Below are 20160 nucleotides of genomic sequence, written 5' to 3'. Positions count from 1 at the left end.
GGGGGGGGGAGGCAGGTGCACCTCCAAGCCCTCAAGGGACCCCCCTCTCTCTCTCCCCTCCCAGGAGATCCGTTTCCCTAAAATGGTGACCAACTGCTGCCGCTTCTTGTGCTACTTCTGCCGTATCAGTCGCCAGAACCAACGCTCCATGTTTGACCATCTCACCTACCTGCTGCAGAATAGCGGGATCGGGCTGGGTGAGTGGCTGGGCTCGGGGAAACCGCCTGGGATGCAGTGGAGGCCACCGGCACCAGGGAGGATCAATACCCTGTTAAAGAAATTGACTCTTACTAGAGAGAGAGAGCTAAAGACCGTCGGGTTAGCGGTGAACCTGTTTTGGGCCTTGTGATATCAATCCAAAATTTCCCCCCGTAGTTTGAAACATTTTATTTGGGGTTATGAAATGTGTTTGAAATTTCATGACGGGGAGGAGTGGTGCGATCTTAATGCTCTGTTCTCAGGTGACATGGCCAGCCTCTGGGACACTTCTAAGTTCCTTCTCTCCCTTCCCTCCCTCCCTCCTCCCATCCATCATCTACCATCCCTTCCTTCCTTCCTTCATGCCTTCCTTCGTTCCTTCCTTCATTTCTTCATTTCTTCCTTCGTGCCTTCCTTCCTTCCTTCCTTCCTTCGTGCCTTCCTTCATTCCTTTGTTCGTTCCTTCGTTCGTTCGTTCGTTCGTTCCTTCCTTCCTTCCTTCTTTCTCCATCCATCCATCTATCAAAGGCATTGGCCTTCTCCGGGTCCCGTCAAATAAACAATGTCATCCGGCAGGCCCCAGGGGAAGAGCCTTCTCTGTGGCGGCCCTGGCCCGGAGATTAGAACTGCCCCCACCCTCCTTGCCTTTCGTAAGTTACTGAACCTATGTTGCCAGGCATGGGGCAATTGAGGCATCCCCAGGCTAATATGGTTTATGTATGGTATGACTGAGTTGTATGGTTATTTTAATGATATGGGATTTTAGGTGTCTTTTTAAGCAATGGATTTGTTACGTTATTTATCACTGTTGTGAGCCGCTACGAGTCTTTGGAGAGGGGCGGCATACAAATCTAATTAATAATAACAACAACAACAACAACAACAATAATAATGTATGTCTATTTATTTCTTCATCCCATCCTCCCTCTCTCTCCCTCCATTCATTCATTCATTCCTCCCTCCTTTCCTTCCTTTTTGCTTGCCTTCCTGCCTCCATCCGTCATCTGCCCTCTACCATTTACCATCCCTTCCTTCCTTCCTTCCTTCCTTCCTTCCTTCCTTCCTTCCTTCCTTCCTTCCTTCCTTCCTTCCTTCCTTCCTTCCTTCCTTCCATTCCCCTCCCCTCCCTTCCCTTCCAGGCATGCGAGGGTCCACGCCCCTGGATGTGGCTGCTGCTTCGGTGATTGATAACAACGAGCTGGCCCTGGCTTTGCAGGAGCAAGATCTGGAAAAGGTAGCATTGCCCCATTAAGAGGAGGGCAACGTGCAGGGATGGGTAGCAAACACGATCCCACTCCCCCCCTAGAGGGAGAAGGAGGCCTCGAGGCAGGAATCCCAGTGGAGGCACCTCATTACGTACTTTGGTAATAATAAATAAATAAATAAATAAATAAATAAATAAATAAATAAATCCCCCATTATAAACATTATTAGTTAGGTCCCACAGAGTTGGCCTTCTCTGGGTCCCGTCGACTAAGCAATGCCATCTGGTGGGACCAAGGGGAAGAGCCTTCTCTGTGGTGGCCCCGGCCCTCTGGAATTAACTCCCCCCGGAGATTAGAACTGCCCCCACCCTCCTTGCCTTTCGCAAGCTCCTTGGGGAAGTTGATATTCTCTGTAGCTACTATGATTTATATATGGTTTGCTTGGGTTGTGTGATTTTTATGATAAGGGTTTTAATCTGTTTTTAATATTGGATTTATAAATTGTGTATTGTGTTGTGAGCCGCCCCGAGTCTTCGGAGAGGGGCGGCATACAAGTCTAATAAATTATTATTAATTATTATTAATTATTATGAAACCCCATAATAAACCCCACCATACAGTCCTATCAAACAGCACGCATACCAATCAACATATTTCAGCCGCGACATGTGTTAATATTCACGGCCCCCTGCCCTGCCAGTAAAGCCAGGTCTTTGCAGCTTTCCAGAAGGCCAGTAGGGTGGGAGAAGTACGGACATTGGGGGGGGGGAGTTGGTTCCATAGAGCCGGGGCAGCTACAGAGAAGGTCCCACCAACCTGCATTGCTTAGTCGACGGCACCTGGAGAAGGCCAACCCCATGGGATCTTATTGGTCTCTGGGAGGTAGGTGGCAGGAGACCATCCCGTAAATATGATGTGGGTAGGCCCTTCTCTTGTGATAGGGCAACGATTGTGAAACGGTTCTGCTCACTTGGATGGATTTGCTTTGATAGGAGCTCCGGGGAGCCCAGTGGAAATATTGAGATCTTTTTTCCTTCTCCTGGCCTCCACAGGTGGTGACTTACCTTGCTGGCACCGGTCTCCAGAGCTGCCCCATATTGCTGTCCAAGGGATATCCTGACATTGGTTGGAACCCTTGTGGAGGGGAACGTTACCTGGATTTCCTGCGCTTCACCGTCTTCGTCAACGGTGAGCTCCCCTCTTTTCAGTTAGGGGAATGAATTGGGACGGACTACGCATATTCCCTGGGGTCACCCCCCTGGCATCCCCGCTATTTGAGAAGCACTGTTCTACCTTCAGGTGCTTTGGAGAATAGTTTGACTCCCTCTTCTTTGTGGCAACCCCTGAGATACTGGAAGGTGTTCTGTCTGGGTGCCCCCAGACTTCAACACCAACTGGAAAAAACAGCCAGACACTTTATAGTTTGAAAAATAAACACAGAGAAAAACCTGTTCTTCCCAACAGGCAGGCTATGAGGCTTCACAGTAAAGTCCTGACGGCCAGACAATACAGCAGACTTCTTGCTGGCACACACACCACTGTAGAGAATAAGACCCACGCCTTTCCCCCCAAGGTTTCAGCCTTCAGGGCCACAAGCCAGAGTCAGAAACGCCAAAGATCACAGCCAGGTCCCAGGACTCCCAAAGATAATACTCCACAATACAGGAAGGGTGGGTCTGCCTTTTCAGCCTTTCTGGGGAGAACCACACCCAAACCCAGCTGTTACCTATTTAGGACTGGAAGTACCTGGCTAATTGTCCCCTTTGTTGTGCTGCTCTTCTCTGCCTGAGATCGATGATGGCTTGTGCATTTTCATCCAAGGACTCCAGGCTGCTTGCTGGGGAGAGCTCCACCCCGGGGGACTCCGGCTGTTCTCCCTCTCCCTCGGCCTGATATTCCTCCTCCCCTTCTGCCTGGGCCTCCTCCTCCTCCTCCTGTTCCTCATCCTCCCCCTCTGAGCATGGAGCCGGCAGAGGTTCAGCCGTTCCCTGAGGAGCCTCAGACGGAATCACAACAGAAGGCTGCTATCATGTCTCCCCTGGTCCTTCTTTTCATCAGACTAGACATACCCAGTTCCTGCAACCGTTCTTCATATGTTTTAGCCTCCATATTGCTCGTGGCAATCTGGGTCTTCATTTTACCGACCTTGGAAGGATGGAAGGCTGAGTCAACTTTGAGCCTAATTAGAATAGAATAGAAAAGAATAGAAAAGAAATAGAATAGAATAGAAGAGAAATAGAAGAGAAATAGAAGAGAAGAGAAAATAGAAGAGAAGAGAAATAGAAGAGAAGAGAAGAGAAAATAGAATAGAAGAGAAATAGAAGAGAAGAGAAGAGAAAATAGAGGAGAAGAGAAGAGAAAGAGAAGAGAAAAGAAAATAGAATAGAATAGAAATAGAAGAGAAGAGAAGAGAACATAGAAGAGAAGAGAAATAGAATAGAAATAGAAGAGAAAAGAAGAGAATAGAAAATAGAAGAGAAATAGAAGAGAAATAGAAGAGAAGAGAAAATAGAAGAGAAGAGAAATAGAAGAGAAGAGAAGAGAAATAGAAGAGAAGAGAAGAGAAAAGAGAAGAGAAGAGAAAATAGAAGAGAAGAGAAATAGAAGAGAAGAGAAGAGAAAAGAAAATAGAATAGAATAGAAATAGAATAGAAATAGAAGAGAAGAGAAGAGAAGAGAAAATAGAAGAGAAATAGAATAGAAATAGAAGAGAAAAGAAGAGAAGAGAAAATAGAAGAGAAATAGAAGAGAAATAGAAGAGAAATAGAAGAGAAATAGAAGAGAAGAGAAAATAGAAGAGAAGAGAAATAGAAGAGAAGAGAAAATAGAAGAGAAGAGAAAGAGAAGAGAAAAGAAAATAGAATAGAATAGAATAGAAATAGAATAGAAATAGAAGAGAAGAGAAGAGAAGAGAAAATAGAAGAGAAATAGAAGAGAAATAGAAAAGAAGAGAAAATAGAATAGAAATAGAATAGTAAGAGAAGAGAAGAGAAGAGAAAATAGAATAGAAGAGAAGAGAATTCTTTTATTGGCCAAGTGTGATTGGACACACAAGGAATTCCTCTTTGGTGCAGATGCTCTCAGTGGACATAAAAGAAAAAGAGACATTTGTCAAGAATCATGTGGTACAGCACTTAATGATTGTCATGGGAGTCAAATAAGTAATGAAGAAATAAATATTAATAAAAGTCTTAAGGATACAAGCAACAAGTTACAGTCATACAGTCCTACGTGGGAGGAAAAGGACGATAGGAATGATGAGAAAAAACTAGTGGAAATAGAAGTGCAGGCTTAGTAAAAAGTTTGACAGTGTGGAGGGAATTAGATCTGCCAAATGGCTGGCAGCTGGTAGTCAGCAAAAATAAACTGCAGTACTGCACTCTGACCACTGCGCCACCGAGGCTCGGTTGGTCCCGTAGGTCTTTCTGAGGTCCTTCTTCTTCTTCCGTAGGGGAAAGTGTGGAGGAGAACGCCAATGTGGTGGTGCGCCTCTTGATCCGTCGTCCCGAGTGCTTCGGCCCGGCCCTGCGGGGGGAAGGAGGCAACGGTTTGCTGGCAGCCATAGAAGAAGCCATCCAGATCTCTCAGGATCCTGCCCGGGATGGGCCTACCATCAAGAAAGATCGCCGGAGGGAATTGTGCGTGAAGGGCTTGTTGGAAGGTGGCGGGAGGAAAAACCTCTGTGGTAGAACGTGGAAAGATTTGTTTGACCAAATATGATTCTGGTTTGGTTTGGCCGACTTCCTCCTTCTTTTTTCTGTTTCTCCCCGTCTCTTTCTGGATTGATAAGTTTTCAACAATTGATATTTTTAAGGGGGATATTTTGCATTTTATGGTTCTCAAGTAGTTCTCAAATTACGACCGCAGCCGAGCCCAAAATGTCTGTTGCTAGATGAAACATTTGCAAAGTGAGTTTTGCCCTGCCTTACAACCGTTGATTGCCACATCCGTGATTCATTTTACCTGTGAAACGGTCATTCGACACCTCCCCCCCACAGGGGGACTGACCCCCAGGTTGAGAATCACTGGTGCAGGGCAGTGATGGTGAACCTATGCACGGGTGGCACAGGTGGCACGCGGAGCCATAACTGCTGGCACGTGAGCCTTTGCCCTAGCTCAGCTCCAATGTGCATGTGTGTGCCAGCCAGCTGAATTTTGGCTTGTACAGAGGCTCTGGGAGGGCGTTTTTGGCTTCCAGAGAGCCTCTGGGGGGGATTGGGAGAGCGCTTTTACCCTCCCCTGGCTCCAGGGAAATCTTTGGAGCCTGGGGAGGGCGAAACACGAGCCTACTGGGCCCACCAGAAGTTGGAAAGAGGCCGTTTCCAGCCTCCAGGGGGGCAGGAGAAGCTGGTTTTGCCCTCAGGTATTGAATAATGGGTGTGGGCACTCACGCATGCACAATAGCATGCGCTCACGCTCTTTCGGCACCCGAGGAAAAAAAGGTTCGCCATCACTGGTGTAGGGTCTCCATCTTGGGTGGGGTGGGGGTTGGACTAGATGACCTTCAAGGTCCCTTCCAACTCTTGTTAATCTGTGATTAACCAATATAGGGAGTAATACACAACGGAGTGGTGGGGTGGAACCCTTCTATTTTCATCCGCTCACCACTCCCAGAATGGCAGGCTCTCATAGCTAATGCTTCTCTCTCCCCCTCCCATTCCTCTCTTTTTCGCTCCTTCGTTCCCAGATTTGGGGGAGAAGAAACTCACGAGGAATACCGGGTCCATTTGGGCAACGCCATCATGTCCTTCTATGCTGCCCTCATTGATCTGCTGGGACGCTGCGCCCCCGAGATGCACGTAAGGGTCCTCTCTTCCCTTCATTGTCCGGCCCCTCAGGGAGAGGAGGAAGCCCACCTCCCACTCCCAAGTATGGGTCATCCTTAGCTTAAGATAAATTTTTGTTGTTAAGTGAGGCTTTTTAGAAAGGCCATTGTAGATTTTGAGTGGTCACTAAAGGGACTACAGTAATCCCTCGCTACTTTGTGGTTCATCTTTTGCGGATTTGCTACTTCACGGGTTTTGACCCACCACCTTGTCTCCCTTCTTCTGAGCAGCTCATCCAAGCTGGGAAAGGAGAAGCCCTCCGGATCAGAGCCATCTTGCGTTCCTTGGTGCCCATCGAGGACCTGGTTGGAGTCATCAGCCTCCCGCTCCAGATCCCTTCCTTTGGCAAAGGTACGACGGGCAGCAAAGTATCCATAGGGGGTTCTACTTCCGGTTCCTAGACTTAATCTGTCTTGGTATCGACGGCCCATTTCTGGTGGAACCATAGCTGAAGGGAGGAAGGCACCCCTCCCAGGTGGAGTGAAGAGCGATTCCAGCATAGAGCCCATTAGGGCCGTGCCTGGCGGACTAAATTCAGTGTGTCACCGCTTAGAGTCGTTACATTCTCACATGCACTCCTCCAACCCCTCTTGAAATCCATTGACCCCTATCTGGTGCCAATTGAGCATTGAACTTTAGCTGACTAGATTCATGTCAGACGCAAAGGATCAGGGCCATGCACTGAGTGGCAGTTAGTAAGATTGCTGGAGTCTGTACACAAGACTCTGGTCAACTAAAGTTCAGTAGAAAATTGGCACTAGAGAAGGGTCAGCGGTTTAGAGAAATAAAACAAGCAACGATAGAAAGCGCTCAGGCAGTAATAGTCTTGGGTTGGGAGGATGCGACAAAATGGACAATGCAAAATTGGGACCGGTACATGGATCATATTCAATTTGAGATTATGGACAAAAGGATGAACTCGGTTAATGAAACTGATTTGCGACAACTGATGGGACGATGGGACCAGGTAACAGGATATATGGTCAGTAGAATCCGAGACCAAGCTACAAGGAATAAATTGGAATCACTTTATAATATGTAAATAGATATATTGCTCTTGAGTTAAAATGGTATATATAAGAAATACTCCCATTTTGGTGGAGGGGTGTGAATGTTTGGTGGTGGGCAGCAATCACTGAGCACTTGTTGTACGTTGTGTGTATTTTATATTCTATATTTTAAAATCAATTTTAAAAAATTATATATATAAAAAAGAGAAGGGTCAGCAGGATTCAAGAGCGGTTGGATATTTTATTTGTTTATGACAATGTAATGATTCTGAGCTAAAGACACACTTAACTCCACTCCCCTAACTCTGCCTGCTTGATAGCATTTGACCTTCCTCTCTCCAGCCGCTACTCCCACCTTCATCTCCTCTGATTTATAATCTGCCCTATCCTGCTCTAGATGGCAGTGTCATTGAACCCAAGATGTCCGCCAGCTTTGTACCTGACCACAAGGCGCCCATGGTGTTGTTTCTGGACCGTGTGTATGGAATCGAGAACCAGGACTTCCTTCTCCATGTCCTGGAAGTGGGTTTTCTGCCTGACATGAGAGCTGCAGCCTCCTTGGACACAGTAAGTAGCAGGATGGCATCATTACAACATTCAAATTGCACCTATAGGGTTTAATCTGGCAAGATTCTGTCTGCTGGATGCGAGGAAATTAAAAGAAAACCTGAACTTTGGTTGAATTGCTCTTTTGTTATTCCTGGATTTTAATCTGACCGCTCTGAAAAAGTAGAGTGGGCCATGATGTGCCTTGGTCTCTTTCTGTTTCTCTTTCTCTCCACCATTGTATCTCAAGACCTAAAATGGTCACCTAACATCAAAAACGTCATCAGAAAAGCACAACAAAGAACACTCTTTCTGCGCCAACTCAGGAAGCTCAAACTACCCAAGGAGCTGCTAATACAGTTCTACAGAGGGATCATTGAGTCTGTCATCTGCACCTCTATCACTGTCTGGTTTGGTTCTGCAACCCAACAAGCCCGACACAGACTTCAGAGGAGAATCACAATTGCAGAAAAAAACAATTGCTGCCAACCTGCCTTCCATTGAGGACCTGTACACTGCACAAGTCAAAAAGAGGGCTGTGAAAATATTTACTGACCCTTCGCATCCTGGACACAAACTGTTTCAATTCCTAACCTCAAAACGTCGCTACAGAGCACTGCACATCAAGACAACTAGACCCAAGAACAGTTTTTCCCAAACGTCATCACTCTGCTAAACAAATAATTTCCTCAACACTGTCAAGCTATTTACTAAGTCTGCACTACTATTCCTACTAGTTTTTTCTCATCATTCCTATCACCCATTTCCTCCCACTTAGGACTGTATGACTGTCACTTGTTGCTTGTATCCTAAGATGTTTATTAATATCGATTGTTTCCTCGTTGCCTATTTGACTCCTATGACAATCATTGTGTTGGACTTCATGATTCTTGACAAATGTATCTTTCCTTTTATGTACACTGAGAGCATCTACACCAAAGACAAATTCCTTGTGTGTCCAATCACACTTGGCCAATAAAGAATTCTATTCTTTTCAAATGCCCGTCGTGTCTTCTCCTCCCCACAGGCTTCCTTCAGCACCACAGAGATGGCCCTGGCCATGAACCGCTACCTCTGCCTGGCTGTACTACCGCTGATCACCAAATGCTCGCCTCTCTTTGCTGGCACTGAGCACCGGGCTATCATGGTGGACTCCATGTTGCATACCATCTACCGGCTGTCTCGTGGTCGCTCCCTGACCAAGGCCCAGCGCGACGTCATCGAAGAGTGCCTCATGGCGCTGTGCAAGTAAGGAGAAGGCCTGGTAGAACCCGGGGGTGGCGTTAAAAGAGGAATCAGCCTAGAATCACTACGTAGTCACAAGCGGACTAAGCCCAGCCTCCCTTGAATTCCATTGAACTTTATCTAACTCCAAGCTGATGCTAGTTTCACACGCATAGGCTCTTTAGCAATAAAATAGTTTAATTGGAACTTCATATGTGGACCTGGTCTTTCATGCCTGGCAAAGAATCACAAATTTGTGGATCAGCTGAGACTTTTTGCAGTGTGGCAGCTTCTTATGTGTAGCTTGGCCCTTAAACATGATTTGTTGTGTTTTGTTGTGTTGTATTGTATTGTATTGTATTGTATTGTATAAAATTGAACGGGTCCAAAGATGGGCTACAAAAATGGTGGAACAAGTTGCCAAGGTTGGGAAACACTGGTCTAGAGGACAGAAGGGAAAGGGGGGACATGATCAAAATATTTAAATATGTTAAAGGGTTAAATAAGGTTCAGGAGGGAAGTGTTTTTAATAGGAAAGTGAACACAAGAACAAGGGGACACAATCTGAAGTTAGCTGGGGGAAAGATCAGAAGCAACATGAGAAAATATTATTTCACTGAAAGAGTAGTAGATGCTTGGAACAAACTTCCAGCAGACGTGGTTGGTAAATCCACAGTCACTGAATTGAAACATGCCTGGGATAAACATAGATCCATCCTAAGATAAAATACAGAAAATAGTATAAGGGCAGACTAGATGGACCAGGAGGTCTTTTTCTGCTGTCAATCTTCTATGTTTTTATGTTTCTATGTATTTTTTGCTCTTGTTACTCACTGCTCTGCTTGCCCTTCAAGGTATATAAGGCCTTCCATGCTCCAGCATCTTCTCCGCCGGCTGGTGTTTGATGTGCCCATCCTCAATGAATTTGCCAAAATGCCTCTCAAGGTAAGGAACCATTGCCATGTAACCATATTAGGTAAAGGATTAGCCAATGCATTGCCGTAACAGGCCAACATGCAATGCTTGGCTATTGTTAACTTCCATTTTTTTGTATGACTATAAATAAGCGGCCTTCCTGCTTATGACATGTTACTTTTCCTGTTCTCTGTCCAGCTGTTGACCAACCATTACGAGCGTTGCTGGAAATATTACTGCCTTCCCACTGGTTGGGCCAACTATGGGGTCAGCTCGGAGGAGGAGCTTCACCTGACACGCAAACTCTTCTGGGGCATCTTTGAGTCATTGTCCCATAAGGTGAGCAGTGCGCTTATCCGTGACTCCAAGGAGGGGCTTTGAGGTCAGCCAAAAATAGGGCTAGAACAGGGCTCTCCAACCTTGGCAACTTTAAGGCTTGTGGACTTCAACTCCCAGAATCCCTCAGACAACCTTGGCTACTTTAAGACTTGTGGACTTCAACTCCCAGCAAAGCTGGTTGAGGAACACTGGAAGTTAAAGTCCACAAATCTTAAAGTTGCCAAGGTTGGAGACCCCTGTTCTAGAAACAACAAGATCAGGCTTTCTCCACCTTATCTCCTTGAAGATGTGTGCCTTTCAACTCCCAGAATTCCCCAGCCAACATGGCTAGCTGGGGAATTCTGGGAGTTGAAGTCCATAAGGTTGAGAAGCAACAAAGAGATTACCTCTGAGCTCTGGACAAATCATCTTCTTCCTATATCTAAAAGCAGAGAAATTGGTCTGAACCTGCTTGGTATGGAGGTAGTTCCAGGTCAGCTTCCAAAATAAATATTCTCTCCCCAACACGGGAAGCCCAGCTAAGTCTTAACAGCAGTGTTTCTCAGCAACTTGAAGATGTGTGGACTTCAACTCCCAGAATTCCCCAGCCAGCATAGGGAAGTTTCACTGCATGCCATCAATTAATATTGAGTTCCAGGCATCCGATGGAAAGCATGACCAGAAATGATCATGGGATTTTGAAAAGAGAAATAGCAGAAATATTCTTGGGCAAGGGGAGAGAATTTCCACAGATGGTATTGCCTGACTGGGCGTCTTTTTCTGTCTCCCTGGTTGTTCTTCTTCGGCTGCTCAGAAATTTGACTCCGATCTGTTTAAGCTGGCCATGCCCTGCTTGTGCGCCATTGCTGGCGCCATTCCTCCAGACTACGTGGACGCCAGCTATTCTTCGAAAACCGAAAAGAAGGCTTCGGTGGACGCCGAGGGCAATTTTGACCCCAAACCTGTGGAAACACTAAAGTGAGTGAGGTTTTCAGAAGAAAATATCAATACCGTATAGCCCTTAGACCAGGGGTAGGCAAAGTTTGCTCTTCAATGACAGGTGGACTTCAATTCCCAAGATTCCTGAGCTAGCATGATTGGCTCAGGAATTCTGGGAGTTGAAGTCCACAAGTCATAGAAGAGCCAACATTCCCTACCCCCTGTTTTAGACCTTTATACCGCTTCGCAGTGCTTTACAGCCCTCTCTGAGCAGTTTTACAGAAACCGCATTATTTTTATATTCTTTGCTGGAAAAAAAGCAAAGATTGTGGAGAAAGATCTAGAAAGTCACCAATGACAGATAAGGCTAAGAACTGGTCCATCTGTTGGCCATCCCTCCAAATATATATATCTTTCTCCTTTTCTTAGTGTCATCATTCCGGAGAAGTTGGACTCCTTCATCAACAAGTACGCTGAGTATACTCATGAGAAATGGGCCTTTGACAAGGTAGGAGCCCTTCACACAACCTCTCTACATCTAAAGTGACGGCTATTACCTATAAAGCCCTACCTGCCTTAGGACCAGATTATTTATGGGACTGTCTTCTGCCTCACATGTCCCAGAGACCGATTAGATCCCACAGAGTCGGCCTTTTCCGGGTCCCGTCAGGCAAGAGGTGTCAGCTGGTGGGACCACGGGGAAGGGCCTTCTTTGTGGTGGCTCCTGTCCTCTGTGATCAACTCCCCCCGGAGATTCGCACTGCCCCCAGCCTCCTGGCTTTTCGAAAAGCTTTAAAAACACAGCTTTGGACCAAAGTCACCCAGTTGGCTTCCATGCCTAGGGCGAGACTAGAACTCCTGGTTTCTATCTACCTATGTCTCACCGTCTTCATTTTTCCCCACAGATTCAGAATAATTGGTCCTTCGGGGAGGCGGTTGATGAGCAGGCCAAGACCAATCCTATGTTGCGTCCTTATAAAACATTCTCTGAAAAGGTAAAGGAGTTCCTTCCCTCCATTCCTCCGGATTGCCCGATTCCTTCACTTTCCAAGCAGGACCGGAAAGCGAATGTGACATTTGGAGACCTTCCTGGAAAAAAAAGATCTTTCCTATTTAACCACCTATTTGTTTTCTGGCAGGATAAAGAAATTTACCGATGGCCCATCAAAGAATCTCTGAAGGCCATGATTGCTTGGGAGTGGATGGTTGAGAAAGCCCGCGAGGGCGACGAGGAGAAAACGGAGAAGAAAAAAACCCGCAAAGTCTCACAGACGGCCCAGGTTGGTTTCAAGAAGGTTCCTGGCTGTCCATTTTGTCCGACTGTATTTGTCTTCCTATCTTAGCTGCTCTCAGAGGGCTTCCAAGTACAGTGGTGCCTCTACTTAAGAACTTAATTCGTTCCGTGGCCAGGTTCTTAAGTAGAAAAGTTCTTAAGTAGCAGCAATTTTTCCCATAGGAATCAACGTGAAAGCAAATAATACGTGCAAACCCATTAGGAAAGAAATAAAAGCTCGGAATTTGGGTGGGAGGAGGAGGAGAAAGAAGAGGAGGAGGACAGCCGCTGCCGAAGGAAGAAGGGGAGGGAAGGGGAATTAAAAAAAATCCAAAACTTTAAGGCTTTAAAAAAAAAAGAGGTACTCTAAGGCGGTGAGGAAGAGCATGCGCCTTCCATACACCTGGCGCGAGGCTGTCTCCGCCACTGAAAGTCTCCTCTGGCAGCCCAAAGAAGCCTGAGATGGCCGGGATTAAAGGGGGAATGGCAGGAAACCGGCCGGGCCTTCGTGCCGCTCTCAAATTTCCTGGGAATTTTTTCCGGGCTCGGGTTCTTAAGTAGAAAATGGTTCTTGAGAAGAGGCAAAAAACTCTTGAACACCCGGTTCTTATCTGGAAAAGTTCTTAAGTAGAGGCGTTCTTAGGTAGAGGTATCACTGTACAGTATATGATTATGCTAGATCTGTGTTTCTCAAACCTGACAACTTTTTAAGATGTGTGGACTTCAGTGTCAAGCATGTCTGTTTCTCTGTTTTCCTTCAGGCCTACGACCCCAGCCATGGTTACAATCCTCAGCCAATGGATCTATCCGCGGTGACCCTCTCCAGAGAGTTACAGGTGAGGAAGTCTGACCTGACAGGTGTCTACGTGACCTACCAACTGCATTCAGGCAAATAATAATATTTCAACTGAATATTATTGTTATTTCGATATAAGAATAGATAGATAGATATGTTTATTGGATTTATATGCCGCCCCGAGTTTTCGGAGAGGGGCGGCATATAAATCCAATAAAACTTGAAACTTGAAACTTGAAACATGTACAATTTATAAATATATATGTATATTATTTCGCTGATATGAATATCCGTAAAACTATAATAAGATATGCTGCAAAGAGGCAGCAGGGATAGGGGTGGGATGGAATTATATGTTGTATTGTCCTTTAACAGAAAAGTTATAACTGTACTCACAAACCATGAACACAATGATCTGTTTATGTGTGTCTTTTATATATGTATATAATTTAATAAATTCTATTTTTAAAAAAATAATAATAATAATAATAATTTATTAGATTTGTATGCCGCCCCTCTCCGAAAACTCGGGGCGGCTCACGACAATCACAAACAACGTACAAATCCAATGTTTAAAACATAATTTCAGTTGGCTATGACAGGGTCCTTCCTATCCACCCCATGGGTCTCTCTCCGCAGGCCATGGCCGAACAGCTGGCTGAGAACTACCACAACACCTGGGGACGCAAGAAGAAATTAGAGCTGGAGAGCAAAGGTGAGTTTGTGGGCCTTGCGTTGACTTTTGAAGGCTGCTGATGTTCTCTCTCCTTACGGCCCCTGCAGGGGGAAATCTCACCTGCTTTCTGTTTGCCCTCCAGGAGGTGGGACCCACCCCTTGTTAGTGCCGTACGACACGCTGACAGCCAAGGAGAAAGCTCGGGACCGGGAAAAAGCTCAGGAGCTGCTTAAATTCCTACAGCTCAATGGCTACGCGGTGACTCGGTAAGTATAAAAGAATAGAATAGAATTATTTATTGGCCAAGTGTGATTGGACACACAAGGAATTTGTCTTGGTGCAGATGCTCTCAGCGTACATAAAATAAAATATACATTTGTCAAGAATCATATGGTACAACACTTAATGATTGTCATAGGGGTCAAATAAGCAATGAAGAAGCAATATTAATAAAAATCTTAGGATATAAGCAACAAGTTACAGTCATACAGTCAACATGGGAGGAAATGGGTGATAGGAATGATGAGAAAAACTAGTAGAATAGAAGTGCAGATTTAGTAGAAAGTTTGACAGTGTTGAGGGAATTATTTGTTTAGTAGAGTGATGGCGTTCGGGAAAAAACTGTTCTTGTGTCTAGTTGTCTTGGTGTGCAGTGCTCTGTAGCGACGTTTTCAGGGTAGGAGTTGAAACAATTTGTGTCCAGGATGTGAGGGGTCAGTAAATATTTTCCCCGCCCTCTTTTTGACTCGTGCAGTCTACAGGTCCTCAATGGAAGGCAGGTTGGCAGCAATTGTTTTTTCTGCAGTTCTGATTCTCCTCTGAAAAGGAAAAGAAAGAAAGAAATGTTGCTTTTTGAAAGCAAACTTAAATATTTCTGCTCCATGTAAACATGGAAAGGGAGGAAGGAAATGGAATTCTTGTAATTCTTTTCCAACATAATTTTCACTTTCTATTTTGTACAACTCACATAAAACTCGTCTTAAATCCAATTAATAAGTAAGCTTAAAAGCAGGAGAGGGTTGATCTGGGGTGTCTTCTTACAATTGCCTTGATGATATTAATGCCACTTTATAAGGCCGCACTTGGAATACTGGATTCAGTTTTGATTGGATTGGATTTGATTGGATTGGATTGGAGTCTTCGGAGAGGGGCGGCATACAAATCCAAATAATAAATAAATAAATAAATAAATATGCCACCCCTCTCCGTAGACTCGGGGTGGCTAACAACAGTAGTAAAACAGCATATGACAATCCAATATTAAAACAGTTAAAAAACCCTTATTGTAAAACAAAACATACATACAGACACACCATGCATAAAATTGTAAAGGCCTAGGGGAAAAGAGTATCTCAGTTCCTCCATGCCTGGCGGCAGAGGTGGGTTTTAAGAAGCTTATGAAAGGCAAGGAGGGTGGGAGCAATTCTAATCTCTGGGGGGAGTTGGTTCCAGAGGGCCGGGGCCGCCACAGAGAAGGCTCTTCCCCTGGGTCCCGTCTTTGTTCGCCACGATGTAACAAGGAGGTTGAGACTCTAGAAAGTGCAGAGAAGAGCAACAAAGATGATTAGGGTACTGGAGGCTAAAACATACAAACAACGGTTGCAGGAACTGGGCATGGCTAGTTGAATGAAAAGAAGGACCAGGGAAGACATGATAGCAGTCTTCCAATATCTCAGGGGTTGCCACAAAGAAGAGAGAGTCAAACCATTCTCCAAAGAAAGACTGCTTCATAGTGCTTTTACAGCCTTCTCTAAGCGGTTTACAGAATCAGCATATTACCCTCAACAATCTGGGTCCTCATTTTACCCACCTAGGAAGGAGGGAAGGCTGAGTCAACCTTGAGCCAGTGGTGAGATTCGAACTGCTGAACTACAGCCAGCAGTTAGCTGAAGAAGTAGCCTGCAGTGCTGCACTCTAACCACTGTGCCACCCTGGCTCATATAATGAAGAGGGATGCACAGTCAGACTTACAAGATTCTGTTACTATGGCTGTAATAATAAAATTAAATTTAGACTTAAATGCATTGGTCCGTCATTCATGAATAACTATCAAAGCAGCCAGAGCATAGAATAAAGAATTCAAAGATCTGAAGATATGGAGAGGCCTGGTCCAGAGAATCTTCCTTCCTTCTTTCCTTCCTAACTTCCTCCCTCCTTCCCTCCCTCCTTCCTTCCTCCCTCCCTTTTATTTTTCTTTCCTCCTTTCTCGCCACTTTCTCTTTTTTCACTTCCCACCCACCCAACCTCCCTTCCTCCCTCCCTCCACCTTTCTTTCTTTCTTTCTTTTTCTTTCTTTCTTTCTCTTTCTTTCCTTCCTTCCCTCCCTCTCACTCACCCACCCAACCTTCCTTCCTCCTTCCCTCCCTCTCATTATCATCATCAATACTTAAAGCAAAACCAAACCCACCCAACCCCTTTTTGGCTTAACACAATGTTCAGCCAAAGGAAGAACCTTTAGTACACTGCTCAAAAAAAATAAAGGTAACACTTAAACAATGCAATATAATTCCAAGTAAATCAAACTTCTGTGAAATCAAACTGCCCACGTAGGAAGCAACACTGATTGACAATCAATTTCAAAGGCTGTTGTGCACATTCAACTTTGTACGGAGCAAAGTATTCAATGAGAATATTTCATTCATTCAGATCTAGGATGTGTTTTTTGAGCGTCCCCTTTATTTTTTTTTGAGCAGTATAATTTCCTGTCTCGCTCTGTGTGTTGCCTCCAGCATTGCCTCTTTTAAAGCATTGGCACAATCCTTTGTTACCCCCTGAATTTAAACTCCATCATTTCTCCCAGGGGTCTGAAGGACATGGAACTGGACACTTCATCCATTGAGAAACGCTTCGCCTTTGGATTCCTGCAGCAGCTGCTGAAATGGATGGACATCTCCCAAGAATTCATTGCCCACCTGGGTAAGAGCTGTCCTTCCTCTCCTGGTTGCATCCTTAGCTAATTAATTAATTAATTAATTAATTAATTAATTAATTAATTAATTAATTAATTAATTAATTAATTAGATTTGTATGCCGCCCCTTTCCGTAGACTCAGGGCGGCTCACAACACAATAAAACAGTTCATGACAAATCTAATAATTTACAATTTAAAAATTTAAACTAGTTAAGAAAACCCCATTTTTAAGCAGACATACCTACAAACATACCATACATAAATTATATAGGCCCGGGGGTGATATCTCAGTTCCTCCATGCCTGACGACAAAGGTGGGTTTTAAGGAGTTTACGAAAGGCAAGGAGGGTAGGGGCAGTTCTAATCTCTGGGGGGAGCTGGTTCCAGAGAGTCGGGGCCGCCACAGAGAAGGCTCTTCCCCTGGGGCCCGCCAAGCGGCATTGTTTAGTTGACGGGACCCGGAGAAGGCCAACTCTGTGGGACCTAATCGGTCGCTGGGATTCGTGCAGCAGAAGGTGGTCTCGGAGATATTCTGGTCCGATGCCATGAAGGGCTTTATAGGTCATAACCAACACTTTGAATTGTGACCGGAAATTGATCGGCAACCAATGCAGACTGTGGAGTGTTGATGTAACATGGGCATACCTGGGGATTGCTAGAGGCCATACCCTGGGCTCCATGGCATTACCCCGTGATTTCCTGGGAGAGGAAGACGGGAAGTGGGAAGATAGAAGAAGGCTTGGAATCCAGAATCCTAGCTTCTTTTTTATACTTCTGGACAGGGGACAGGGTCTGGTCCAGAAGCATTTGACATACAATCTCTGAGTTCATTTCTCCATTGTGATGGTGGAAAAAACAGATAAGCCATTGCTGGACTGCTTGAATATAGTCCAGGGGTCAGCAATCTTTAAAAAAAACTCAAGCAGAACAACAGGATAAAGTTGTAGAGCACTGCAGAGCTGACCTGGAAAGAAAGAATGTAAGGGCCCACTAGCAAAACATTAATTCAGTTGGGAGGAGAAGACCGTGTGAGAAAGAAACTCAAGATTGCCACACCTTGAGCCTCTTGATATTACCTATAAAGCCCTTTATGGCACTGGACCAGGATATCTGCGAGACCGCCTTCTGCCGCACGAATCCCAGCGGCCGGTCAGGTCCCACAGAGTTGGTCTTCTCCGGATCCCGTCGACTAAACAATGTCGTCTGGCGGGACCCAGGGGAAGAGCCTTCTCTGTGGCGGCTCCGACCCTCTGGAATCAGCTCCCTCCTGAGATTAGAACTGCCCCCACCCTCCTTGCCTTTCGTAAACTCCTTAAAACCCACCTCTATCGTCAAGCGTGGGGGAACTGAGACATCTCCCCCTGCCTATGTAGTTTTTATGCATGATATGACTGTATGTATGTTTTTTATATTGGGGTTCCTTGCTTTTTAGATTTTTTAAATGTACTATTGTTATTCTAATTATTAGATTTGTCATTATATATTGTTTTTATCACTGTTGTGAGCTGCCCCAAGTCTGCGGAGAGGGGCGGCATACAAATCTAATAAATAATAATAATAAATAATAATAATAAAGAGGGAAAGAAGGAACTAGGCTGCCCAGATTTCAAAATTCTGCTGTTATAGTCTAAGCCATCTTAAGTAGACTTTTTGTATTTCTCAGAGGGTCTATTTCCTGATCTTTTTTGCCCCCACTCTAGAGGCTGTGGTGAGCAGTGGACGGGTAGAGAAGTCCCCACATGAACAGGAAATCAAGTTCTTTGCCAAGGTAAATCTGCCTTTGTGGATTTTATGTTACTGTTGGGTCAAGGAGATGATATGTCGTAGTGGGGTAGGGAGGGAGGGAGGGAGGGAGAGAGAGAGAGAGAGACAATAAATAATGGTTGGAAATTAATCAAAGAAATAAATAATCTGGGATGAAGGAGAAACTGCAACAGCATTGCCAAAAAAGCACTAAGACTCACAAACTTAATTCTACGCAGCTTCTTCTCTAGAAACACCAATCTACTTGCCAGAGCATACAAAACATTTGTCAGACCAATTCTTGAATACAGCTCCCCTGTATGGAATCCACACTGCATAACAGACATTAATACAATTGAAGGAGTCCAGAAATACTTCACAAGAAGAGTCCTCCACTCCTCCTCACCAAACAAATTACCTTACTCCTCCAGACTTCAATTACTATGTTTAGAAAATTCACAGCTATGTCGCCTCCGAACTGATTTAACTGTTGTTCATAAAATCATACATCACAATGTACTCCCTGTTGGCGACTACTTCACCTTTAACAACAACAACACAAGAGCATACCATAGATACAAACTAAATGTAAATCGCTCCAAACTAGACTGCAGAATATACGATTTCAGCAATAGAGTGGTCAACGCTTGGAATTCACTACCGGACTCTGTCGTTTCTTCCCCTAATCCCAAAATCTTCAACCTGACATTATCTACAATAGATGTCTCCCCTTTTCTAAGAGGTCTGTAAGAGGCGTGCATAAGTGCACCTTTGTGCCTACCGTTCCTGTCCTAATGTCTTTTTGTATTTTTTCTATCTCTACTTTATACTTATATTATGTTAAACATACTATAATACAATACTATATTTGTATGATAGGTAGGTAGATAGATAGATAGATAGATAGATAGATAGATAGATAGATAGATAGATAGAAAGGTAGGTATGTTGGTAGGTAGGTGGGTAGGTAGATGATAGATAGAGAGAGAGAGAGAGAGATAGAAAGATAGCAAGATAGATAGATAGATAGATAGATAGATAGATAGATAGATAGATAGATAGATAGATAGATAACAGTGAGGGCAATTAACCAGTGGAACTGTCCCTCCCTCTTCCAAGCACTCAGGGGATCCCCAATCTTCCTCCCGCAACTCCTTTGCATTCCCTTTCCAGATCCTGCTACCCCTCATCAACCAGTACTTTACCAACCACTGCCTCTACTTCCTGTCCACCCCGGCTAAGGTCCTGGGCAGCGGAGGCCACGCCTCCAACAAGGAGAAAGAGATGATAACCAGGTGAGTACCAGGCGACCCCAGCAGCGGCTGGGCGTTACGCGTGAGTGAGCTTGCACCCCCCTAAAAAGCATAGTACAGTGGTACCCCTACCTAAGAACGTCTCTACTTACAAACTTTTCTAGATAAGAACCAGGTGTTCAAGGTTTTTGTGGCTCTGCTCAAGAACCATTTTCTACTTACAAATCCGAACCTCCGAAACTGTAACCAGAAAAGGCAGATGGAGAAGCCTCCATGGGGCCTCTCTAGGAATCTCCTGGGAGGAAACAGGGCCTCCACCCTCCCAAT

The 20160-nt window shown here is 44.9% G+C and overlaps 1 protein-coding gene across 1 annotated transcript in view; it reads left to right on the top strand.

Annotated features, from left to right (window-relative positions):
• The window catches only part of LOC139174151 (ryanodine receptor 1-like), a 161260-nt gene that overhangs the window by 61154 nt on the left and 79946 nt on the right, over nucleotides 1-20160 (top strand). Inside the window, exons 41-60 of the mRNA XM_070764289.1 lie at nucleotides 65-197; nucleotides 1338-1432; nucleotides 2456-2591; nucleotides 4855-5041; nucleotides 6091-6202; nucleotides 6460-6580; nucleotides 7637-7806; nucleotides 8813-9033; nucleotides 9864-9954; nucleotides 10123-10263; nucleotides 11057-11220; nucleotides 11611-11689; nucleotides 12087-12176; nucleotides 12321-12461; nucleotides 13216-13290; nucleotides 13890-13965; nucleotides 14069-14192; nucleotides 16727-16842; nucleotides 18538-18605; nucleotides 19754-19875. Of these exons, the coding sequence (XP_070620390.1) occupies nucleotides 65-197; nucleotides 1338-1432; nucleotides 2456-2591; nucleotides 4855-5041; nucleotides 6091-6202; nucleotides 6460-6580; nucleotides 7637-7806; nucleotides 8813-9033; nucleotides 9864-9954; nucleotides 10123-10263; nucleotides 11057-11220; nucleotides 11611-11689; nucleotides 12087-12176; nucleotides 12321-12461; nucleotides 13216-13290; nucleotides 13890-13965; nucleotides 14069-14192; nucleotides 16727-16842; nucleotides 18538-18605; nucleotides 19754-19875 (2462 nt within the window). The remainder of the gene's footprint in view (nucleotides 1-64; nucleotides 198-1337; nucleotides 1433-2455; nucleotides 2592-4854; nucleotides 5042-6090; nucleotides 6203-6459; nucleotides 6581-7636; nucleotides 7807-8812; nucleotides 9034-9863; nucleotides 9955-10122; nucleotides 10264-11056; nucleotides 11221-11610; nucleotides 11690-12086; nucleotides 12177-12320; nucleotides 12462-13215; nucleotides 13291-13889; nucleotides 13966-14068; nucleotides 14193-16726; nucleotides 16843-18537; nucleotides 18606-19753; nucleotides 19876-20160) is intronic.

This window comes from Erythrolamprus reginae, chromosome 11 (assembly GCF_031021105.1).
Source record: "Erythrolamprus reginae isolate rEryReg1 chromosome 11, rEryReg1.hap1, whole genome shotgun sequence".
NCBI lineage: Eukaryota > Metazoa > Chordata > Lepidosauria > Squamata > Dipsadidae > Erythrolamprus > Erythrolamprus reginae.
This window is presented reverse-complemented; position numbering and strand designations above follow the sequence as displayed.